Source organism: Diabrotica undecimpunctata, chromosome 9, assembly GCF_040954645.1.
Source record: "Diabrotica undecimpunctata isolate CICGRU chromosome 9, icDiaUnde3, whole genome shotgun sequence".
In the NCBI taxonomy this organism is placed as follows: Eukaryota; Metazoa; Arthropoda; class Insecta; order Coleoptera; family Chrysomelidae; genus Diabrotica; species Diabrotica undecimpunctata.
This window is the reverse complement of record NC_092811.1, coordinates 81,992,926-82,018,886: the sequence shown is the minus strand read 5'-3', so window position 1 is coordinate 82,018,886 and position 25,961 is coordinate 81,992,926. Positions and strand designations below refer to the sequence as shown.

The 25,961-nt window shown below is 32.5% G+C and overlaps 1 protein-coding gene across 3 annotated transcripts in view; it reads left to right on the top strand.

Annotated features, from left to right (window-relative positions):
- The window catches only part of LOC140449719 (uncharacterized), a 741,138-nt gene that overhangs the window by 580,735 nt on the left and 134,442 nt on the right, over nt 1–25,961 (top strand). Inside the window, exon 1 of one of the 3 annotated variants that reach the window (XM_072543039.1) lies at nt 3,157–3,424. The exons of the other annotated variants lie outside the window; for them this stretch is intronic. Coding sequence (XP_072399140.1) covers nt 3,285–3,424 — 140 coding nt within the window. The 5' untranslated portion in view covers nt 3,157–3,284. Of the gene's footprint in view, nt 1–3,156; nt 3,425–25,961 lie in introns of those variants that run through there. 3 annotated transcript variants of the gene reach the window in all.

Below are 25,961 nucleotides of genomic sequence, written 5' to 3'. Positions count from 1 at the left end.
TTTCCAACGTGGAGCGCGCATATAGAAGTATAACTTCAAAAAATGGTAAGATTAATGAGATACCTAGATACCTCATTAATTAGATGCATAGAATCCTTGCGCTTAAAAGTGAACCAAACTACTGGGGGCGAGAAGTCGCCCCACCTGGTACTGGTCGTTTTAAAATTTTCCCGGTATTAGGAAGGTTAATTAAAGAGTATTTTTACCGAGTACTTACCGTTGTAAACGTTAAGCACGATTTGCTTTGCATCGTTTGTGAGATGAATATAACCATAACGTTTTTCAGGTTCAGACTCGTCTTCACTTCCTGAAATAGTGGCAGGAATGTACAGGATACCGTCAGTAATCATTTTTATATCACTCATATTTATAGATATTACACTGACTTCTATTCTAAATGAACGACAAAAGAAAAATTAAGTCATTTTCAAATAAACTTTCTTCTCACAGAAGCTCATTTACTGATAATTTGATATTAAGTAAACATTATCCTTTTACCTGAATAAAATTCCAAGAGATTTCTTAATCTCTTATAAACACTGGTATTACGTACCTAGAAATTCTTAATTCCAAGCACAAATGCAATTTACTGATTAAATTTAAATAGGTACACCAAATTATGCTTAAATTTTTATTTACAACAGCTAAATATGATTTCGGGCCCGCTCGAAAACATCATACCGAGTGATAAAAAATAATACAATTACTTTATTTAATTTTAAAAATTATTTAATATTTAAAATACAGAAAATGGTGCGAAGCTTCGCGCTAGTCCAAAATACTGCCTAGTCAACTTTTTTTTAATATATAGTTCACTTTGTCAACCTTTTTGTTTAATCAACAAGTAAATAATTGTGTGTGGAAAAAATAAATATGCCGTTTTAATTGCCCATTTGTAACATTCTTATTAGAGTTTTTAAAAACCGTATACTAGGTATAATTTATTCTATGAATCAAACAATCTAATTTTTTTAAACCATACCTGCTTTTTGTCTAGTTAGAATAAATCATTTAATTATGTGGTAGCAGTAAGATCTTTAACAACAGCATGAGATACTTCGAACTTACCCTTCAAAAGTTATGAAAAAAATTTCATTTAAAATTTACAACTTACCATGTACATTATTTAACATTAGGAGCATATACTTTTTAATGATTATTTATTATCTGAAATGATCATTTGTTATCAAATATGAAAACCTCGACAAACCATAACTGAGGATCAGACTAGGAAACCCTGTTGAGTATTTATAACAGATTAACTAGATCTTAATTCTGTTACGAATAAATAGCATACGCATTTGCTTCAAAGATATTTTACTAAAAAAAGTAACATGCAATAAAATTCTTTGTCCTTGATTTCAAAAACTATGATATTTTGTATTATAATTAAATTAATGCGAACAGACTATATTATGTTTTGTGCTTATCTTGTTCGAACTATTATGTCTAGGTACATCCTTACTTGGTTAGATAATTAACCCAAGAGCTCACCGGTCCTCACATTCCATTACCATTTGACACCTACACAACATAACTATTTATCAAAAAATATTCAATTACGTGAGAGTGAGGTCTCTGCGGAAGTCCCTTATTCAATCATATGTTCCAGAAAGGCCATTAGATACCGCATAAAAGCCGCCGAGCTGACTCTTTACTCGGGACGACGATGTTCTATTGTATCGTTATCGTTATCCCTTATGAAGTGGTGTTAAGTGCTGTCAGACCTTATTAAAAATTTTTTAATGTATGAGAAATCGATTATCTCGGCCGATGAAGTTGTTTTTAGTGGGATATTTATAAATCAATGAATGAGTGGGATCTAAACAAACAGATTAAACATTTTTTACGCCAGTTTTAATATGAACCCACTTTATATTAGTTTCTCTCATAAAATGTGTTCTAATTATATTAAGAATAAATCTAATCATTGTTTATAAGGATTTCTTTCTATTTTGACTAATTTCTTTAGCAGCGACTGCCATCTAAAATTCGAATATACCGAATGCCCATTGCAGAAAATGAAATTGACTGATGATTTTGATTTTCCTTTGTATTGTAAATGTTTCGTTGCTTCTGGCAAAATTAAACCTATGTATAAACACCTAATGGTCGTGGGCAAAGTATAGTATTCTACTTGCACATAATGGATTAACAAGGTGAAAGAAATAAATATTAGCTTTACAGTCAATTTACTGTACCTTTGACCACCTGATTCGCACACTAAAATTGGCTGTTCATCGTCAAGTCTCTGGACAGATTACTTAAATGATGCCGATATAACGAATGTAGATAGATGGAAGCATACTAAGATCGTTGGATAAAAAAGGTAATGTTTTCTAAATCGTCTATAATCGCTAACGACGTTTGTGTTTTATGATCTCTTGACTTATTTTTATGCCGTTTTCGATCTTTTGATCTAAGAAATTATATCAATTTTGGTTGATACAGATTAATTTTCTTTTCATTATTGAAATCCAACAATTAACTTATTGTGGAAAGTATTAATCAAAACCTTTGTCTTAAGTCTGTCATCAAAAAAACTGTACCATTAAGTATAGCCAGTATATGTGATCCTTTATATCTTTTAAGTGCTGCGATGATCAAAGAAATTATTTAAATGTAGCAAGTATGATTATTAAATGCGTGTTGCGAGACCTATTTATACTTACTATCCATTACACAAAACGCCTTTCTTTCTTAGTGAACTTACGTGAATTGAGCAAACTTGAAATTTGTCGCAATGTTAACTTAATTCAAATATCATAGCATCTGCTATGCTTCGCTTGTGTTTTTTGCATCTATGTGTAATGTGTATATCTTGTTGGCTCTTTTATTAACATCAAAGTAGTACTACTTTGTTTTAAATTTTAAGTTTCTTATTTCAAAAAGGTGACTACTCCTCGTCGTAAACTTTGCTCTGCTTTGCTAATGATCGAGTTACAAAGGTTTTTTCTTGCTTAATTACCAATCTAAACAATATTCTTCTATAAGTATACAGTAACCTTTGCGTGGATTCAAACATATTTTCACTTGATAAAAACCTTCGTTGCTAATGGAGTGCCAAAGATTTAATTATCTTACTGATGTTTCCAATTTGCGCCATGTAAATACTTCTGCTAATCCTGTTGACTTCAGTCGTGTTCTAGTTCACCTACGAATCGGACGTGCCTATCGACAAAGCGGAACGAAATTAAACTGTTTTCGTTTAAAAATTGTGTTTTTATAAATCTGCAGATTAGGTGTAAAAATAAAATTAGATTGTGAGTTTTAAGAACAATTAAATGGACCAGTTAGTCGGGGGGAAACCCCCAGACGACCCAGTGCCCCCAGATATACGTCAAAAAAATACAAATGATATACAAACAACAACAGCAATGACCATCGATAACGATAACACATCGAAAGAAAGACAGGAGTTTTTGTATGTAAGTACTGATTTAGGCCCGTATCATATTTATGTTGAGAATAATTCGGTCGAATTTAATGGTAAATTAAATGCTCTTAAAATCGGAGATATTATTCTTTCTAACTTTCCGGAGATAGACAATAAAATTATAAGTATCGATTCTATAGGTCGGAATAGGGTTAGGATCAAGTTAAAGGATTATAAATCAGCAAATTTTCTAATAAATAATAAAAACGAAAATATTTTTGTTAAAAATAACTTTGTATTGTATATCCCAAAATTTATTCTTCATAGACAAGGTGTTATTAGAGATATAGAAAAAGATTTTTCAGAGGCGTACATAAAAGATAAAATAAGACAATTTGATCAACATTGCACTTTTGAAGTATCTAATGTCAAAAGAATAAAACGTAAAGTAGAAAAAATTACGGATGAAGGTAAAATAGTAGAATATGTACCCACAAAGTCTTGCATTGTTATTTTCAAATCACAAATCTTACCAAAATATATTTCTATTAATAAAGTTATCAAGGAGGTAGAGCCGTATAACCAGAAAGTATTATTATGTTATAACTGCCTCCGTTTTGGTCATCTGGGAGGTCAGTGTCGAAGTAAACCAAGATGCAGCAAATGTCAGGAGTCCCATACCACACAAGATTGTAAAAATTCAGATTACATACCACGGTGCTTTAACTGTCAAGGAAATCATCTTACTACTAATTTGTCTGCTTGTCCAGAATTTAAAAGACAAAAAATTGTAAAGGAAACCATGAGCTCTTGCAATATTAATTTCTTTGATGCAAATAAACAGGTCCCAAAAAATACGTACGCAAACATAGTCGCTCATAATACTTCTGCCATGGAAAGTGGTCAAATATCCTCGACAAATTATTCCCAACGGCCTCAATCTGGACCTACCCCTTCTAGTACAATACAGTATCATTCCTCTCAACCTCAGTACTCACAGTCCCACAATTTACAACCCAAATCCTATAATAACAATTTTACTAATTATATGTTTTCTTCTCCTACAACTTCAAACCCAAACAAAAGGCACAGACCAACCAGCCCTGATCCCATTGAAATTTCAAGAAAAGAAATACTTACACAACCAAAAACCTCTTTTGTCTCGGGGGGAATTTTTAATAGTCAACATTATTTAAAAAACTCAGCCGGAGTAAAATTACAATCAGAGGAATTAAATGCAACAATAAGTTTAGTTTTAGAAGTAGTTCTCAATATTATAAGTAATATAAAACAAACAAACAATTTCGATGTATCAAAATCTGAAATTGTGGAATTAATTAGTAAACATGTAAACCATACCTTGTCTTCAAATTCGCAGACACAAACGCGAACATAAATTTGCTGCAATGGAACTGTCGTTCAGCAGTAGCTAATAAAGTAAATCTAGAATATCTGCTATATCAAAATAATATTTCCATAGCATTGCTTTCAGAAACGTGGTTTAAATCAAAATACTATTATAATTTTAAAGGTTACAATTGCTTTAGATCAGATCGGGCAGACGGTTATGGTGGAACTGCCATTTTATTAAAATCAAACTTAAGATGCGAAGAAATAAATCTTAAAAATAGATATCCTTTCACTCACAAATGTATTTCAGTTAAAATTCTCCAAGGTAAAAATCCCATCAATATTGTGTCAGTTTACATTGAACCAAAGACCAAGATATCTGAAAGTCAATGGTTGGAATTCTTTAAAGACATACCTAAACCGTTTATTATTGGTGGGGATTTTAATTCCCACAGTATCGCATGGGGCTGCGAAATTGAAGACAGCTATGGTAAAAAACTTTTAGAATGTATTGATCATTGTAATTTGATATGCTTGAATGATGGATCGCCCACATTAGCAACTAGTAAGAGTCCATCCGCTATTGACTTAACCTTTTGTACACAAGATATTTCAAAATTTTTTACTTGGAGAGTCCTACAGGACCCTCATGGATCCAATCATCTTCCGATTATCATTAACATGGAAACAGATCATATAACTTCATTTACAGCTCAAAACTATCACAAGATCTGGAATCTTAACAAGGCCGATTGGAAATTATACACATCTGTACTAGAAGCTGTAAATCCTCCTGGAAACAATCAAACTCTAATAGCAAACATTAATAAAGCAGCCAATTTAGCAATACCAAAGTTTTCATCTAACGGAACACATAAGAGACGAATTTCGAACCAATGGTGGTGTGAAAGTTGCAAAACCGCCGCTGATAACCGAAAAATTGCATATGGAAAATATAAACAAGATCCTACAAGAAATAATTTAGTTGAATTTAAGAGACTTGACGCTGTCGCAAAAAAACTTTTCAAACAAAAGAAAAAACAGAATTGGGTAGAATACTGCGAAAGCCTAAATTCAAAAACACAAATCAGTGAAGTGTGGAAGAAAGTAAACACTTTTAAAAACCGCAAACAGTCCAACAAGATTCCAATAGATCCAGAATCCAGCTGGCTAGATGAATTTCATAAGAAAATATCTCCACAGTGGGTACCTTCACAACATTTTCCAGAATACAGCGAAACAGTGTCAAGAGATAGGTTTGGCTTAGAAGAACCATTTAAAATGTGGGAGTTAGAGCGAGTACTTAGTCAACAAAATAGCAGTGCTCCAGGTAAAGACAATATTTCATATTCCATGATATACCATATTCCTCACCACTATAAAATATCATTATTAAATATTTTTAATGACATTTGGAATGATACGTCACAAATTCCAGACAGCTGGAAGGAATATATTCTAATACCTATTAAAAAACCTGGTAAGCCAGAAAATTGCAGTAGATCATATAGACCAATATCCTTAGCCTCTTGCTTCCTAAAGACGTTAGAAAGGTTAATAAAAAATAGAATTGAACATTGGTTAGAGCAAGAACATATTCTCCCAAAATCTCAGTATGGATTTCGAAAATCAAAATCAACCCAAGATGCCATAACTGCCTTAGTCTCATCCATACTAATAAACTTTACTGATAATATGTATACTATGGCTGCTTTTCTTGATGTCTCCTCTGCATTCGATACCGTTAACTTGGACATTATGCATAAAAAGCTATTAGACATCGGCTTCCCCATCACCATAGCTAGTTTTCTGAGGACATTGTACACTAATAGATCAACTTTTTTAAAAATCAACCATTCCATCTCTCCACCACGTCTTACGAATATAGGACTTCCACAAGGTAGCATATTAAGCCCAATACTATTTATTTTATATAATATGGATATAGAAAATTGTATTAATAGCCCAACAAAAATTATTCAATATGCTGATGATGTAGTAGTTTACACAGCCCACAAATCATTGGATATATGTAAAAATAATTTTGATCTCTCAATTAAAGCTGTTCTTAATCACTATGAAAATATTGGTTTAGATATATCAGAATCTAAAACTGAAATTTGTATTTTCTCTAGAAAACATCAAATTCCACAAGGGCATCTGGAAGTAGGTCAAATTCAGTTCCCTATTAAAAATTGTATAAAATATCTCGGTACTTATTTAGACAGAAAACTCCTATGGAAGGATCAAATTCATCATGTCATAAAAAAGTCTGAAAATGCAATGAACATTCTAAGAGCCTTTTGTAGAACTAACTGGGGCGCTGATCCAAATGTAGCACTTTTATTTTACCGTACTATGATTCGTCCCATTTTCGATTACAGTTGTCATTTATATGGAACTGCCGCAAACACACATTTAAATAAATTAGAAATACAAAAAAATAAATGCCTTCGGCTTTGTCTTGGATATTTGAATTCTACACCTGTTAATATAATGGAAGTTGAGGCGATAGAACCACCTCTGAAATTTCGACGGGAGTTTTTAAGTGATAAATTCATTACTAGAGCCATAGGGAAAAATACTAACTATCTACAGGATATTCATATTTTATCAATTTTAGATCTAACTCATAAATATTGGACAAAGAAAAAATGTTCTCTTCTGGTAAATAGTTACCTGAGGATATCTCAATACCGACATACTTTCTATACGTATGAAAATCAAGTTTCACCTATGTATTCCCATATATTAGAAGAGCTTTTTTCAAAACATATTAATACCTTTTTTATGGACAGTAATTTAGATCCAGTCGCTTTTCAATCATTTACACGGCATAAATGGCCAAACTATCAGTTTTACTTTACAGACGGATCTAAAGTACAAAACAAAGTAGGATGTGCATTAATTAATGTTCAAAGCGGATTTAAAAAATTATTGAAATTGCCAGCTGAATCATCGATATACACTGCTGAAATGACAGCGATTCTTCTTGCATTAAGGCATATACATAGTAACGAACCCTACAGCTGCATAATATTTACAGACAGTAAGAGTGTCGTCGACAGACTAACAAACGTACATAGGTCCAAACAACTAAATCATATAGAACTAGAAATTATGACTATTTACAATAAAATTACAAATTTAGGGAAAAGCATTATTATATCATGGATAAAGGGACACGCGGGCATTAAGGGCAATGAAATAGCAGATAGCCTAGCCAAATCTGCCCTAGACATAGGCGAAAAAGCTCCCTTGAACTTACTCCCCTTTTCAGACATTGATATAATTAGTAAACAGCATCAAAAAGAAAAATGGCAAACATATTATCGAAACACGAGAACTGGAAATAATTACAAACAAATGCAGCCTGAAATACCCATAAAAAGATGGTTTCATACTCTATCAAATCGCCATTTCATAAGGGTTATAAACAGATTAAGATCTAATCATGCTCTTACCCCCCTTCATATGTACAAGTTGGGTCTCGCGGAGTCACCTAATTGCAAGTGTGGAAAAGAAGGTAACTTATTACATATTTTTCTTGAATGTTCCCACGAATCAGTAAACATAAACAAATTTTATGATAATCTTAATATATTAAAAATTCCACTTCCCGTCTACCTGAACAATTTGATTTTCTCTAGAGATATCAATATATTAAAAATGATTTACGAACATATCAAAAACTGTAAATATAAATTGTAGCTTAAAACTAACTTATATTTAAGTAAATATTGTATTAAAAAAAAAAAAAAAAAAAAAAAAATTAAATATAAAAAAAAAAAATTAAAAAAAAAAAAAAAATCATAAAGAAATAAAAAAAAAAAAAAAAAAAAAAAAATAAAGATGTAAACCTCCGAGATATTGAATCGGGTTATGTCTTAGCGCAGGAAAAAAAAAAAAAAAAAAAAAATTAAAAAAGAAAAAAAAAAAAGAATTATTACTAATTACTAATTAATTGTTAATTGCTAATTATTACTAATTGCACGTTAGATTGTACGGATGATTATATGTTTATTCCTCTAATTGTAAAAAATTCCTCTGATTGTAAAAATTGTTTGTCTTTAAATTTGTCTGGCTAATTGGCTCGGCCAAGGCCATCAAACTGAATAAAAAAAAAAAAAAAAAAAAAAAAAAAAAAAAAATCCTGTTGACTTTGTCTCTAGAAGTTGAAACCCTATGAACTTAAAACTTGAAATTTATGGTGACACAAACAGAATTTTCTGCTAATGTCTAATGATAAACGGTCAACTATTCCTTCAGAATCTAAGGAAAATCTTGTGTTGGCTGAAGCTTAGTGGGTGTGTACTGGATTACCCGGCGCAGACACTGGGAATTTTTTAATTTCTAATATACCTGAGCCGCCACCGTGCTTTGAAGGGCACGTAAAGCCATCAGTTTCGGCTACATAGTAAATGTTAATACCCAAAACCAGAGCCAAAAGGTTACATAAATGGAAGATGTACAATAAGTCAATTGGCTGCAGTACAACACACGGCTTCCGAAAAAAAATCTTCCCGAATATACACAATATACCACTTTACCTTTGTTATCTGTGAAAAGAATTTAATTTTTTTGTCCTAATTTTGAATACCGTTCATGACTCTGATGGGATCCTGAGAGAAGGTGGTAGACTGCAATGTTCACTTAGCCCCTTTGACAATAATCACTCTATAATTTATACAAAGCATCATTTTCATCATCATCTTTTCAAGATTAGTCGCCATTCTGTTCGGTTTCTTCTTCTGATTTCTAGTATCTCTAAGTCGATCTCAACTCCATCTAACTACCTAAGTTGCTGTGTTTTAATGAACGTTACGATATCTGGTACATTAAAGAGTTGGTATAATTAGAAATTAAATCGTTTGCGCCACTGGCCTTGATCGTTTATAGCTCCAAATATTTTGCGGAGTATCTCACGCTCGAATATTCCCAGAAGTCTTTAATTCTTCTGCGTTAGGGTCAATGTTTCCGTATTGATAGATATAGTACTGTTCTCTTGACACTGTCGTATGCGGCCTTGAAGTCGACGAATAGGCGATGGTTTTCAATGTTAAATACTTATGTTTTTTTGAGGATCTGTCTTATTGAATGAATCTGGTCAATTGTTGATTTTTCTGGAAAAAATCTGGCTTGGTATTTTCTAGCCATGCCAACTGTGCAAACCTGTAGCCTTTTGTAGAGAATATTTGCTAGTATTTTTTAAACAGTTGTTAACAGGGTTATACCTATGTAATTATCACATTAGATCTGATCGCCTTTTTTATGTAACGGGCATATCACGCCTAGAAACCATTCACAGGGCATGGTCTCATTTTGCCAGATGAGTAAAAGTAAAAGTTTATGCAGTGCTTGTACCTGGGCGTTACCACCATTCTTTTAGAGCTCACTTCCAATTAGATCCGTTCCTGGTGCTTTATTATTTTTAAGCCTTTTAATGGCTTAAGAAATCTCTTCAGTGGTAGGTGGTTTTTCGTTTGGGTTAAATAGATTTCAATCATGTCGATCTGCTACGGTATTATCTGCTTCTTCGATAAAATAGCCCTTAAATTTTGTGTCGAATAGCATCATTTTACTAAATTATTATTCTACATAATTTTAACAGAGGCAGAAACGGGGAGCAAATTTGTCCAGTTTTGGTGATCTAGTTTTTGTTTAGAGCCTAATCAACTTCCCATTTAATAGCCCTTCGGAAAGGTTTTAAAATTTCATTCTGCTGCTCATGCTATCCCAGAGATGCTGCTAAAAAGGGTTACTGCCCTAGCATCTTATTGCTCATAGATGCTAGGGCAGTATCGATTTACAGGTAGACTGTCTGATGCTGCATTTAATCTTTTATTGAGTACCTGAAGATATGCTTAAATCATAGATCCCAAATTTGGTCCGTCCAAGTTATAAGAAAATCACTTATGAGTAAATCTTACATAAAATGCCCACATACAAGAAGGAAGGAGAATAAGAAGAACAGTCAAGATGTCGTTGGAGCTTCATTCGCCTAGAGACATCAAATTTTATTGTTTTAACCTTTAGAGCGGGTCAGAGGTAGTATAAATTTAAAATCGCGACTGAATTCCGCTGCCGCGTAAGTCACCATATTAAATTTAAATCAGAACCGTTTCTGCTAAATATCTCCGCCACTGTAAAGTTTTCGCCAAAAATTATAAGAACGGAAATTGTTGCAAATGCTATGTAGTTGATATTTTCTGATTTAAGTGGAAAAATAGTGAACAAGTATAATTATTAAATTGTTCCCTTTATTATTAACTACGACATGATTTTACGACATGAATATAGATAAACAACAATGGAGAAATTTGTTTTTTACAATTTTGATTTCTTTAATTTTTTTGCTAACAGGGTCGTACGTATGCGCTAAAGGTGCGAGCGTAAGACCTTGTGAGGAGATTATAGAAATTGATTTTGTTTAATATCTCTGCCATTGTAGGGAAAGGCGAGGTAGCTGGTTCAATGATTTAAAGGCCAATATTTGTAACACTATATTCTCACCTTCCTACATTTGGTCGATAAAAAATAAATCTAGAAATCTCTAATGACCAGCGACCAAAAGGTCGCTAAATTATGAATTAATAATGCTGCAGTAAAATTGAAAATAAAATAATTAAAATGAGACTTTCGGTAGAAATATTTTCGTTTTATGATTTACATAAATAAATAATAATATGGAAATTGCCAACAAAGCACCTTTTTAAATGATAATAAAATACATAAAAATGTTCTTATAAAATGTTTTTAAAATACACAAATGTTCATACTAAGTGATTTTAAAACTAAATAAATCAAATGTGTAGAGCTTAAAAGTTTAGTTGCATATCCAGCAAACCTGTAATTTGTCGGACTGGCATTTACGAATGATTGGCACAAAAAACTGTCGATTTTCTTCTGTATTAAAGAATAATTTCAGATACTTACATATTAGATGCACTAGCACTGAATATAATGTTAACTATTAAGAGACTAACACCTAAACTAGATTTCTATCAGCCCAAAGAACAGGCAGGCTTTAGGAGAGGATATGGCACAAATGACCATTTGCACACCATAAAGATCTTAATTGAAAAATGCATAGAGTACAACATACCACTGGTTCTTGCATTTGTCGATTACGAGAAGGCTTTTGATACTGTAGAGTTTGAAACCGTACTGGAAGCCCTAAATCAAAGCCGAATAGATTACAGGTACACGTCACTAATCAAAAACATCTACGAGAACGCTACATCAAGTATACGACTACACGAAGACACAGAAAAATTCAGCTTAGGTCGAGGAGTAAGACAAGGAGACAATATTTCACCAAAATTGTTCACGGCAGCTCTAGAGTCAATATTTAAGAACACCCAATGGCAAGATATGGGCATCAATATAGATGGAGAAAGATTAAATCATCTGAGGTTTGCAGATGATATCGTATTAATCGCAGATAACTTACAGGATACGGTTTCTATGCTATATTCGCTTAAAAGTCTGTCTGAAAGAGCAGGATTAAAGATAAACTTTGAGAAAACTAAACTTATGACAAATCTCGTAATGAGTGGAAATATAACTATCGATAATAATACCATACAACAAACAGACACTTACAAATATCTGGGACACGAGATCAAAATAAACAGAGACAATCAAACAAATGAAATACAGAGGCGAATAGGCCTGACATGGGCAGCATTTGGCAAACTAAGCCATATTCTAAAAAGTTCAATTCCCATGTGTCTCAAGCGAAAAGTTTATAACCAATGTGTTTTGCCTGTACAAACTTATGGAGCAGAGACTTTAACACTCACGCAGAAATCTGCGAATAAACTAAGAGTTACATAACGAGCCATGGAACGTGCAATGCTGAATGTGAGCCTCCGAGACCACATAACAAACCGACAAATCAGGCAAAGATCAGGAGTTCAAGACGTCATCGAAAGAACCACGAGACTTAAGTGGAACTGGGCAGGACACTTAGCCAGAACACAAGATGGACGATGGACAAGACGAATTATGGAATGGAGGCCCAGAAATTATAAAAGAAGCCGAGGACGACCACCGACTAGATGGACCGACGACATAAAAAGAGTAGCGGGAAACTGGCTACAAGCGGCCCAGTGTAGAGAACACTGGAAAGAACTGAGGGAGGCCTATGTCCAGCAGTGGACGGGATTGGCTGATTGATGATGATGATTTAATAAAAACAAGGTACTACAATACTTAAAATCGGCTTCTATTTGAGACACGTGAAATGAACTATTTTCTTGCTTCAATTTGAGAAGCTAAATAGGGAGTTTGACTGACGTGCTTCTACTTGAGGAGACAAAAACAAAGTGAGTTAAGGATAGTTTGGTATGAATAGTTTGAATGTAAAGAACTAACAGGCGCAGGAAATACGATACAGCAGGAAGAAGGCATGTCATGCTGATCGTAGGTCTTTAATTTAGTTACGTTGGAAATTAAAATATTTTCAATATTATTGTTTATTTATTAAACAAACTACTGTAGAAAAGACAATTTTCTACAGCCATTTTCACATTTTTAGCAAAATGGCAAGGACTTACACTGTTCTTCTTCTTCATGTACTATGTCCTTTCAAAACTTTGGTTACCATCACAGCTATCTTAATGTTATTCACTACTACACTAAACAGCATACTTTTATCAACACTATATTACTCTCGCAAGTTGTTTAACCCTAAAATCTTTCTTCTTTTTTAATTTTCTCTTCTGAATGCTTTTTATAATCTCAGTAGTCCTGTTAAGACGTTCTAGTATCGAGATTTTATATTCCCTTGTTTACTTTTATGAGTATTTTGGTTTTCCGCATGTTCAGATCTAGGTTTGCTTTCTTACAGCTCTTAATGACACTGTCAAGTAATGTTTATAAATCTTTTTGAGTAAAAGCTAGGAGTATTGTGTCGTCCGCATATTCCAAATTATTGATAACTTCACCGTTCACCATTATTTCGTCTGTTTTTTTTTTCAGAAAGTGGATTTCTGAAAATTCTTTCGGAACAAACGTTATAAAGAAAAGGAGATAAGAGGCATCCCTGTCTTACTCTTCTTTTAATATTAAGAGCCTTTAATTTCAAACCGTCTACTAAAGCTAGTGTTGCTTGACTCCAATACAAATTTGCAATTGTGCAAATCGTTCTGCCATCTAAGCCAATGTCTCTTAGAACTTCGATGAATATATAGTTCTTAACAAAATCAAACGTCTTTTGGAAGTTAATAAAATAACAGTAGATGTCAACAGATATATCCCGACATCTGTGAGCAAGTACTTGCATCCCAAACAATGATTCTCTCGCTTCAAACCGTTAAAGAAACCAAACTGTGTATCACTTAGATATTAATCGCACTTATTTAGATGCTTATAGATATAGATAATATAGATGTATAACCTTTAAAAAAATTCAAAAAATGGCTTAAGAAACTGATCGTTCTATAATCAGATCAGGTTATTGCTGTTGTCTTCTTAGGTAGAGCTATGAACAATGAATTGGACCAACCATTAAGCGGTTGTCCGCTGGTATAAATGGTATTGAAAAATAAAGTTATAGCCCTAAAACATTGCTATCATTTATAAACTTATATATTTCACTTGTAATTTCATCATAACCTGTTGCTTTGCGATTTTTTGATGATTGTATGGCTTGTATTACCTCAAAACGTATTATTGGGGGTCAGTCGCAGTTAGTAATATTCGATGGTGAACTAATCATATCGTCTTCAAATAGGTTCGTAATGTAATTTCTTTAATTCCATGAAACTGTTCGGCTAGATGTTTACTCTGCTTTGGATTTTTTGATGTACACTTTTATACAATATTTAGTTGTTTTTTCAAGTTCAATTTTTTTTATTAAATCCAATATGTTTTCTGTCATCCAAGCTTTCTTTGTTAGCTTTGATCTGCCTTTTAAATTTCTTTTAATTTTATTCAAGCCCTCATTGACATTCTTAACAATATTTTTCCAAACTAAATTTTCGTTCAATTGTCTTTGCACCGTTTCCTTAACTTTCTCGTCTTGTACTTGTGCTATATATATATAGATTTTCACGACTTCTTTTTTAGCACTTGCATAAGTTTTAGCTGATTTGATGAAGGCTTTAAATCGATTTTTTATTGGAACGAAGTCGATTTGGTTCCTAATAATGTTATTCCCTGATTTTGCATTTAACCTCCAGGTGTAGAGTCTTGTCGGTGGTAATTTAAAGTTAGTATTCAATATAAAGGAATCGTGTTCTTCGCAAAACTGGACGATAGTCGAAGTCGATATCCATGCTTCTTATTAACTGTACGACATAAATGTACATAAACAAAAATGGAGGTAATTATGTTTTACACCATTTCATATTGGTCTGCGCTTTTAATACAAGTGTAGGACCTTAAATATTGGTTATAACAAAAGTTAATATTAAACAAGATACTTCAATAATTATACTTAGTCACTTTTTTTCCTCATTAAATTGGAAATTGTAGGAAATCGCAATTGCAGTAATTTAAGTCGTTACCTTTTGGTAGAAAAGTGAAAATAGCGGAGATATTGAGCAAAAACAATATGTATATCACCGATCCTCTCAAGGTCTGCGCTCGCGCCTTTGCTGCATAAGTACCACCTTAAATAGAGATTTTAGCAAAAAAAATTAAGTAGATCAAAATTGTATAAAATATAATTTTCCCAATTATTGTTTATATACATTTATGTCGTAAAGTTAATAATAAACGAAATAATTCAATGATTATGCTTTGTTACTATTTTCCCCTCTAACTTGGAAAATATCAGCCACACGGAAAAATGTGCACAAAAGAAATTGGGCGAAATCGTATTTGGAACAATTTCATTTAATATCATTTTTGTTCAAAAGTTGGAAATGGCGGAGATATTGAGCAAAAACGGTTCTCCTTTAAATTCAAGCTTAGGTTTTTTTGTTGAAATGGACTGGACTATAATGAACTCATTTAAGTTGTCCATTTCATACGTCAAATAACTGTCAAAGTGAAAATTTGAATTTAAAAGTTCTCCGATAAAAATTATAGTTTTTAATAATTTTAAACAGTATTGATTTAAAATTTAAGTGCAAAAAACATAATAAACGAGCCGGTTTTCTAATTAGTATTGTGATTCACTTTTTATGTATAATTAGGATTTTAATTTTGACCATATAGTTAAACGACAAGTGTTTTACGGTTGTAAACTTATATTTTGTTCCCCCAATGGGGGACACTAGTGCAGGGACGTCCTCGTTGACGCAAATGTTAGTAGATAATAGTGAGGACCATTTAAAAATAACTAATAATCAAAGCATGACCATAAAAAATGTCAACATTTTAGGTGCTGTCATGGAACCGGAAAAGAAAACCTTTAATTTACGCTCAGATAAGTATAATATTAAAAATATTTAGGTTTATATTGAGAAAAGTAAATGTTGAAAATTTAGGTAGATTACATCCGATGACTGTTGGTCACATATTATTCAAAAAATTAAAACTTACAAATATTTTAGAAATTAAAAGCATAGGTAGAAATCGCATCAAGGTTTTGTTAAAGTCTTTACTGGAAGCAAATAATTTAGTAAATAATCAAGCATTAAAATTGGAAAATCTTAAGGCGTACATACCTAATCATTTGTTGGAAATCAAGGGTTTAGTACGGGACGTAGATACTCAGTATGACGTAGATTATTTAATAAATACTATAGAGTCATCTTCTAAAGTTATTAACATATATAGAACTAAACGTAAAGCTGTTAATGATAATAAAGTTGAATTCATAGATAAAAAGACAATAATTATCATATTTGAAGGCAACGTTCTACCGAATTATGTTTCTTTTAATAAGGTATTTTGTCCTGTTGAACAGTATATTGGAAAAGTCGTTCAGTGTTATAAATGTCTTAGATTTGGATATGTATCCAAACAGTGTAAAAGTACACAAGAACGGTGTATTCAATGTAGTGAAATTAAAGAAAAACATCATAATTGTAATAGAGAAGTTGTATTTTGTATTCATTGTAAAAGTAGGAACCATCTGTCGATATCTAATAAATGTCCACAATATGAAAAACAGAAAAAAATAAAAAATATAATGGCTGAACATAACATATCTTTTGTAGAAGCACGTAATTACTGTGAAAAGTCTTTTTCAAATTTTGTAAGTAACAATTCCTTTGAATGTTTAGCAGAATATGAAAGGGATTTTCCTAGTTTGCCTACAACTAGTAAAATTATTCCGGTATCTAAACAAGTTTCAAACAAGCCAAATTCTGTTTTTACTCACACTGATTTAAATATTACGAAATCTCAAACAAATAAAAAAAGAAAAGTCAATTCACCAACTACACAGTCGTCTACTGAGAAACCAATGTTTCCTTTTGTTTTTAGACCTGATAAACCTTTACCTGTTAATCGAATTGTACCAAATTATGAAAACATTGAAATTAAAAGAAATGTAACTAAAAGTCTTTCTACTTTTATATATCAGCTTTTACAAAGTATACAAACTTTTGATGATATACGATCTATAGATAAACAATTAATAGTCAATAATATTGAACAGGTATTGGAGGGTACTCTGATTAATACTAAATAAAAAAATGTCTTGTCAACCTAAGTTAAAAATAATGCAGTGGAATGCTCGTTCTGCTGTCTCAAATAAAAATAGTATGATGCATTATTTAGTAACTAACAAAATAGACATTGCTCTTATTAGTGAAACATGGTTTAAAAAAAATGTATTATATGATTTTAATGGATATAATCTTGTTCGTAATGATAGGTTGGATGGTTATGGTAGAGTTGCTATACTTATAAATAAATCAATTTGTTTTACTGAACTAAATATTGAAAATAATAATTACAATAATGAAATACAGTTATGTGCTATAAAAATTAAATATGGAAATAGTCAAATTAGTATTATGTCACTATATAGAGCCCCGAAAATAAGATGCACGATAAATGATTGGATTAATATATTTTCCCAGTTACAAAAACCAATTATAATAAGAGGTGATTTTAATGCCCATCATACTATTTGGGGTTCAAGTACAAATGATGGAATCGGAATACAGCTGATTAAAATGGCAGACGATCTTGAATTTACAGTTTTAAATAATGGACAACCAACAATACTAACTTAACCTAACCAGAATTACTCAATGATTGATGTAACTTTCTGCAGTCCGGATCTTGTTACTAAGACTGAATGGTCTATCTCTTCAGACACGCTAGGATCAAATCATTTTGTTATACAGTTGGAAATTTGCATTAAAGCCGAAACAGAAAAAATATTACCAAAAAATAAATGGAACATCAAAAAAGCTAATTGGCCTTTATATACTTCTTTAGTACAAAACTTTTTTAACCAAAATACTGAAATTCCAAATAACACATCAAGCAAATATGAACATTTAATTAATAATATAAATTATGCTGCTCACATTGCAATACCACAATATAAACCTTTTAAGCCAAAAACTCGAAACCCGCCACCTTGGTGTGGCCACCAATATTCACTCATGAATTATAAAAAAGAACGTAATTTTGAGAACTATATAAAATGTCAATCAAACATGGCAAGTACAAAAAAAACAACTAAAAAGTATTGCGAAACAAAGCTGGGTCAATTGGGTTTCTTCTCTTAATAAATCAATACCATTATCAGTACTTTGGACTCAAGCTAGAAAGTTATACAGAAAATCACCAACAAAAAAAAAATCTTTTGAAGATATTTGGATAGAAGAGTTTTTTAATATAATTGCTCCTCCAACAGTGATATCTATGCCTAATAAACCTAAGAAAATAGTAACCGACAAAAACCACTTTTTACTTCAACCGATTAGACAGACAGAACTAAGCTATGTTTTAAATAATCGTTCTAGCACAAGTCCTGGTTATGACCACATTAAGTATCCTATGCTTGATCTGCTTCCTCCAATCGCTAAAGATCTTTTATTGGAAATATTTAACGAATTTATATCTGCAGGTACGGATGAATTTAAAAAAGTTATTGTCATCCCAATTTTAAAGCCAATGAAGGATCCGAATCTGGCAAAATCATACAGACCAATTTCACTTATGTCTTGTGTTCTCAAAGTATTAGAAAGGATACTAAAAGTAAGACTTGAATGGTGGTTAAGTGAGAAAAAACTACTTCCAAATTCTCAGTTCGGTTACAGACAAGGATGTGGTACTTTGGATGCATTCGCAACCGTAGTAACTCACATTCAAAATGCATATTCTCGCAATACGTATGTTCCACTATTATGTTTGAATATTGAAGGTGCATATGACAGTGTTAATTTAGATACGCTAAAAGAAAAAATGATTTAACAATTCCAAATACCTGTCCTGCTTGCCCAAAATATTGTCAATTTCTACTTAAACAGGAAAATATATATTAGGATGGAAAACAATCAACTTATTGGACCACGTTTTAATAGTTTAGGTCTTCCACAGGGCTCAGTTTTAAGTCCACTTCTATTTAATCTTTACACAGCCGATTTTCATAATATTAGTATCGAAAATATTTCATTTAATACAATACAATATGCAGATGACTTCTGTATCTAAAAAATACAATAACGGCTTAAACACATTGGAATGTGTTCATGAACATTGCTGTAGGTGGTTTAGAAAAAATGGTTTTGAGTTGGCAAACAACAAGTCTAACATTTGTATATTCACTAGACATAACTTGCCTCAAAGAGAACAAGTAATATTAAATGATAATTTTTCCCCCTCTGTAAGTCGATAAAATATTTGGGTATGATTTTGGATACAAAACTGACCTGGAAACTGCATGTTGATTTTATGCTTGATAGGTGTAATAAAGCACTAAACTTTTACAAAAACTTGGTGGGGTGCTGATGTTGAAACATGTCTTCTATTTTATCGTTCTTATATCAGGTCCATTATAGATTATGGCTCTGTACTTTACGGATCCGCTAGTAACAATATTTTAGGTCGTATAGATGTTTTTATAAACACAATTTTGCGGTGTTGCATGGGTGCTATGAGATCTACCCCTATTGAACCACTTTATGTTGAGACAATGGAACCGCCCAGTAAATTTAGAAGAGAATATCTCAGTCAAAAATTTCTCCTTAAAGTTCGTTGTTACAACACTTGTTTATATAAAGATATTAGTAGTTTAAATTATTTCGACTTAACAAATAAATATTGGACTTACAAGAATTCTCCACCCTTATGCGAAGCATTTCGAAATACTGCAAATAAAGATACTGAACTTACAGTTGCAAATAAAGTGGTACATTTTAAAGATTTCTTTGAGTTACTGGATTAAGTACATGTAATACAACCTATTTATCATGAGAACCCTTTAATAAGTCGTATTGTTTTAAACAACTACCTAACAAATTGGCCAAAATCTGTTTGTATTTATACAGACGCATCTAAAAGTTCAAAGGGTACTGGTTGTGCCTTTTATATTCCAGATAAATTTATAGAAAAAATGTTTAAGCTGCCCACAAATTTCTCTATTTTTAGTGCCGAGGCTGCGGCCATATATGAAGCTTTAATTTATTTTAAATTTGCATCATATAGTTCAGCAGTAATTTTATCTGATTCGTTATCTGTACTTACAGCTATTCAAAAACCGCAACTACCATGTAGTACTTCTAATCCATACATTTTTTTAATTAAAAAAAGCTTATTTGAAAATAATAAATACACCCAAAAAATACAATTGATGTGGATCAAAGCACATTCAGGACTTACATATAATGAACACGTAGACCAGTTAGCTAAAAATTCCATCATTCATGGAACACTAACCAACTATCATCCTTGCATTATAGATACTTTTGCTTGTTCAAGAACTGAACAAATGAACAACTATAAAGCACACTGGGAAAAGTACTGTAGTATTTCAACAACACAATATAGTTTGATACAACCAAATATTCCAAAAAAACCTTGGTATAAGAATTTCATCCTCCCTCGCAAATATATAACTACCATTAGTAGACTTAGATTTGGTCATGCATGTTATCCTGCACATTTATTTAAAATAAATATATTAGATTCCGATATTTGTCAAGAATGTCAGATTAAAAGCGACTTAAACCACATATTTTTTGAATGTCAAAAGTATAAACAACCCACCAACAACCTAATTAAAAGAATGATGGACAAGAACATCCCACTTCCTGTTAATATTCTCTTTCTACTATCACTTAATGAAAAGAAAATGTTTGACTGCTTGATAAACTTTTTGTCTAATATTAAAGTATGCCTGTAATTAGATTTGTAACCTATGTTTAGAAAAAAATTTAAAAAAAAAAGATTAAAAAAAGGAATATAAAAAAATACTTAAAAAAATAGATAAAAAAAATAAATTAAAATAATAAATCAAACAAATCAATAAAAAAAAGGATTATAAAAAATATATTAAAAAAAATAAAAAAAAAGGAAAAAAATAAGAAACAAACTAAAAATATAGTAAAACAATCACTAAGAGGATCTAAACCTCCGAGGTGTTGAATCGGGTTTATGTCCTAACGTAGTGATTAAAAAATATATTACCATAGTTGTATTTATTAAGATAGTAGGTAGATATTTTTATTTGTAAGATGTATACACTATGTATTTCACGTCTGTCAATAACTGAATTGTAATAAAGGTATAATATAGTATTTATTAACATAGTATGTACATTAGCTAAGTACGGAATAATTATATTATTATTATTATATTAATCATGTTTCACTAATTCTTTAAATATGTATATGCATATTTAAATTCAATAATAAAGCTCATGCTGATTGTGACTGGCTGAATGACAATTGTCCAAGCCAAAAACAAAAAAAAAAACAAAAAAAAAAAACAAAAGTTGTCCATTTTTTCCAATTTTTAGTTATGGCATCTGGACCGGGTGATGTATTATTTTTTATTTATTTTTTTTTTCAACGCTATTTTTAAATCAGATTTGTTTACTTCTTATTTCTTTTACAATCTGATTTTTGTTACTTATGTCTATTTAATTTCAATCTATAATCGTCTTTCAGTCATATGATCTTCTACTGTTTATGAAATGTAGGCATTATATACCATGATATAATTAGACTTTGTTTAGGTAAAAATGAGAAATATTCAATAACTTTCCTAAATTGCGATATAGACAAAATCTTGTTACACTTTTTATGAAAATTTTGGTCGCGCCTGAAATCTAAAAATACACAAGAAATGTTTTCGACAAGATAATAATTTCTGGTCTAATGTCTATTTAACGCCACCTGATGCACACATTTTGCGGTGTGATAAAGAATTCAATATTTACTTAAAAAAATTCAGCATAAAATATTAGAAAAGGATGAAAACTAATATTAATTTATTTTAACACGATAAATCGGGATATACGCCCTAATTATATACTGTAAACCGGGGTAAGAATAGTACAAATTTGGATATTTTAGTAAGTAACGTTTTTGCTACTTCACCTAGAAAACTGACTTTTCAACACTGCTCATCATCTGAGCTTTCGATTCCGGTTAAAAAAAATTAATTCGTTGGGAAGGGATGCTATAAATTGCTTTAGTGTGTACCATTATCATCCTAGGAAGATGGTGAGAATTGTGCATCACTGTTCTTCCGTGTATAATAGATCGAAAACATTATAAATACATCTTCTGTTTATAATGATCTTCTCACCACTCAAGCGACCAAACCAAATCAGATGGCAAACATCAAGCCACAACGGTTCTTTTCAGAGCCATACTGACAGTAGCGAGCATAAATATCGAGGGCATCAATACGGCCTAACAAGACAACTTATCAGAATTCTGCAAGAATACGAAATGTGAGGTATTGTGCATCCAGGAAACCCACAGAGAGCAAACTGCAGCGATACCGAAAGTCTCCGGTGTGAAACTAATTGCGGAGATACCACACATAAGCATAGGAGTGCGGTATTTGTGAGAACTCAAATCATAGTCTCATCTGTGGGAACAACAAATGTACACGGTATAGAGATAATAACCACTGAGATGGGAAAATGCACAATAACCTCGGTATAAAGCCCCCAAACCAGTCTTTTACATTTTCACCCCCCAACTAACTTCTAATCACAACCCAATCAGCTTGTACTGGGAGACTTTAACAGTTACAGTTTACTCTGGGGCTATACAGATTCGGACGCAAATGAAGCCGCAGTAGAAGCATGGGCCAAAACGAGTGGCCTCACGTTAAGCCATGATCCTAAACTTCCACCATCTTTTCAGAGCAAAGTTTGGAAAGAGGATATAACCCGGATATCTATTTTTCAAGTATTAACCTCTAAGACCGATGTACCAAAGTAGTATATGGCCCCATACCAAAAACTCAGCATAGACCAATTGGTATAAATATCTTTCCAATTGCCACAAGCTATTCCATTCAGAAGGAGATTTAACATCAAGAGTCAAACTGGCAAAAGTATGCAGACATACTAGATTCTGAGCTGCTACGTCTTGAAACAAAAGTAGAGACCTACTTAATTCGTAGAGTTACTTGAAAATGTGTCTCGAACAGCTATCCCCAAAGAATGTAGACAACAATATGTTCCCGGGATGTCCAGCGAGTCCAAGTAACTAATGAGAACATATAAAACCCTCTCTTCCACTGACCCTTTTAGCCAAGAAACGGTTGACTACGGAGCAGTACTACTCCAACAGCTAAGTCAAGCCAGACAAGAAAGGGGATTCAGACACTGGAAAAAATGGACTCGACACATAGTAAGAAAATATGGAACTTTGTAAAAAAACTTAGCGGTGATCCAGTAGAACATAAACCACCTTGTAGGGTTACATCAAACCAAGTCGCTGCTCAACTCCTTATGAATTAAAGAACTACGAACCGATATAAGGACCCAGACACTCAAAGAAGATTGGATTCGAAAACAAACCACCTAGGAACTCTTTTTACACTAAAAGAACTGCACGACGGTATGAACAGGTTAAAAAACGGGAAAGCTGTGGATGATATAGCAGTAAATAAATAAGGCATTTAGACCAAGAAGCAAAAAATGATCTTGCAACTTTATAACACGTCCTACAAAGCCTGCGAAATTATAAAATCGTGGATTAAATCTAAAGTAATAGCCTCGCTAAAACCAGGAAAGGACAGAGAAAATCCCAGTAGCTACAGACCTATTTCGCTGGTGTGTTACTTTTTCAAACTATACGAGAGACTCATACTCGCCAGAATAGAAAAAAATGTCAACAAACACCTCATCATACAACAAGGAGGATTCAGACTCGGCAAATCGTGCACCAGTCAAGTCCTTGCACTAACAGAGCACATTGAAGAGTCATTGAAGAAAAACTTATAATAGGAGCTGCTTTTGTAGATTTGACAGCATCCTATGACACAGTAAGGCACAACACATTGCTCGACAAATTATACGAGACTCTAAATGACCACTATCTGGGTAAAGTCGTATGTTCCTTATTGCAAAACAGCCGTTTTTTCATTATGCTGCGGGGTGAAGTAATGTAGTATTTTATTAATCTAATTTATTGTCTTTATTTATTATCAAAGGTTCTACATTTATAACACTTACAAGTTTATTTAAAGTCTTTATTTGTACAATATAACTAATTTATTTCACACTAATAATTATATAATTTATTTATATTTTTCCCACAAGGAAGTGCTTTAGCACCAATGCTCTTCAATATATACACAAACGACCAACTTACGCCGACCTAAACCAAGTACTTCTTCTATGTTGACGATCTTGTAATATGTGCTTAAGAAAATAGTTTGGAAGAAGTGGAGGATAAACTCGAAACTGCCCTAAAAACAATGAGAGCGTACTACCTGTAGAATTCCCTAAGACACAATCCCTCTAAAACCCAAGTCTGCGCTTTCCACCTTCGCGCAAAGAAAGCCAAGCAAAAACTCCAAACTACGTGGAATGGTAATACATTAGAACACACAAACCAACCTATATATCTTGGAGTAACTTTGGACCGGTCCCTCACCTACAGACAACATTGCATAAAAACGAGAGGGACAGTAATACCTAGGAACAACATACTCAGAAAGCTAACGGGAAGTAAATGGGGTGCACGTATTTCTCAACTGCTGAACATGCGTACCCCATTTGGGGCAAATCTGCCCACACCAAACGAGTAGATACTGCGCTAAATGAGACATGCAGGATAGTAACGGGGTGCATGAAACCAACGCCACTCTTAAATGTATATAAAGAAGCGGGTTTTGCAGAACCCTCGACACGCATAGGCATTGCAGAGCACATAGAGAAAATTAAACAGATCGCGGACGAGCGGCATGCTTTATACAAAGCTCGAACATTACTAAAGAGACTAAAATCCTCCTCTTTTTTTTTTCCTCTAGTATTTTCCTCTTCCCCAGGTTCAATGGACCGGCCAGTCCCTAGACTTTAAAACGTGGAAAACTATAAATAGGTTAAGAACGGGGGTAACCCCAGTAAAATCAAATATGGCAAAATGGGGAAAATAGACCAAGATGATGTAAACTGTGACTGCGGGGAAACACAAAATATGGAACATCTTCTTAAAAATTGGAAAATCCACTAGGAGGCAAAGGAGAGTAACACAATAAAACAAAAAGTGTGTTGAATAGGTAAATTTTTTTACAAAATAATTGTTTAATAATTAAGAAAGTATTACTACGATAAAAACTTAAATTGAAATTACTAAAGAAATTACTTGAAACAGGTACTATATTTTATAAGAGTAGGCATCTATAATTATTTATTGGGAGAGACCTTTTAAGGCCTTTAAAAATTTTCACAACTTGTTTAAGTTTAAATCTTCAATTATTCATAGTTTATAAATTTCATCTGGTGGATTTGGCTAGATCCAATGCTTCATACTCTTCTTCATAGCTTTTACTGAAGCCTTTCCCGTCTCATCAAAATTACACACCATTTAGTGTGGATAGAGTTTGCCATCGTATTGCACACCGACAAAATAACTTTTTTTGGTAAAACAGGTTAATTGGTCGAAGTGTATTCATTGTTTGAACGAGAATTTCTGATTTTTCCTCCTTCTTGAATGTACCTATCAACTGCAGTTACTCCGCGACTGTGTGGTTTTTAGTTTTGTTGATATATCCAGAATGTTCTTTGTGGTTGTTGATCTAGAAGTGTTGGCTGTAACGTAATCGTCGAATGTCATCCCTCTTCCTGCCTGAAAGGTGTGTTGGAACCAGTGGTCTCCTGCCATCGAGCATTAAGTACATTCAT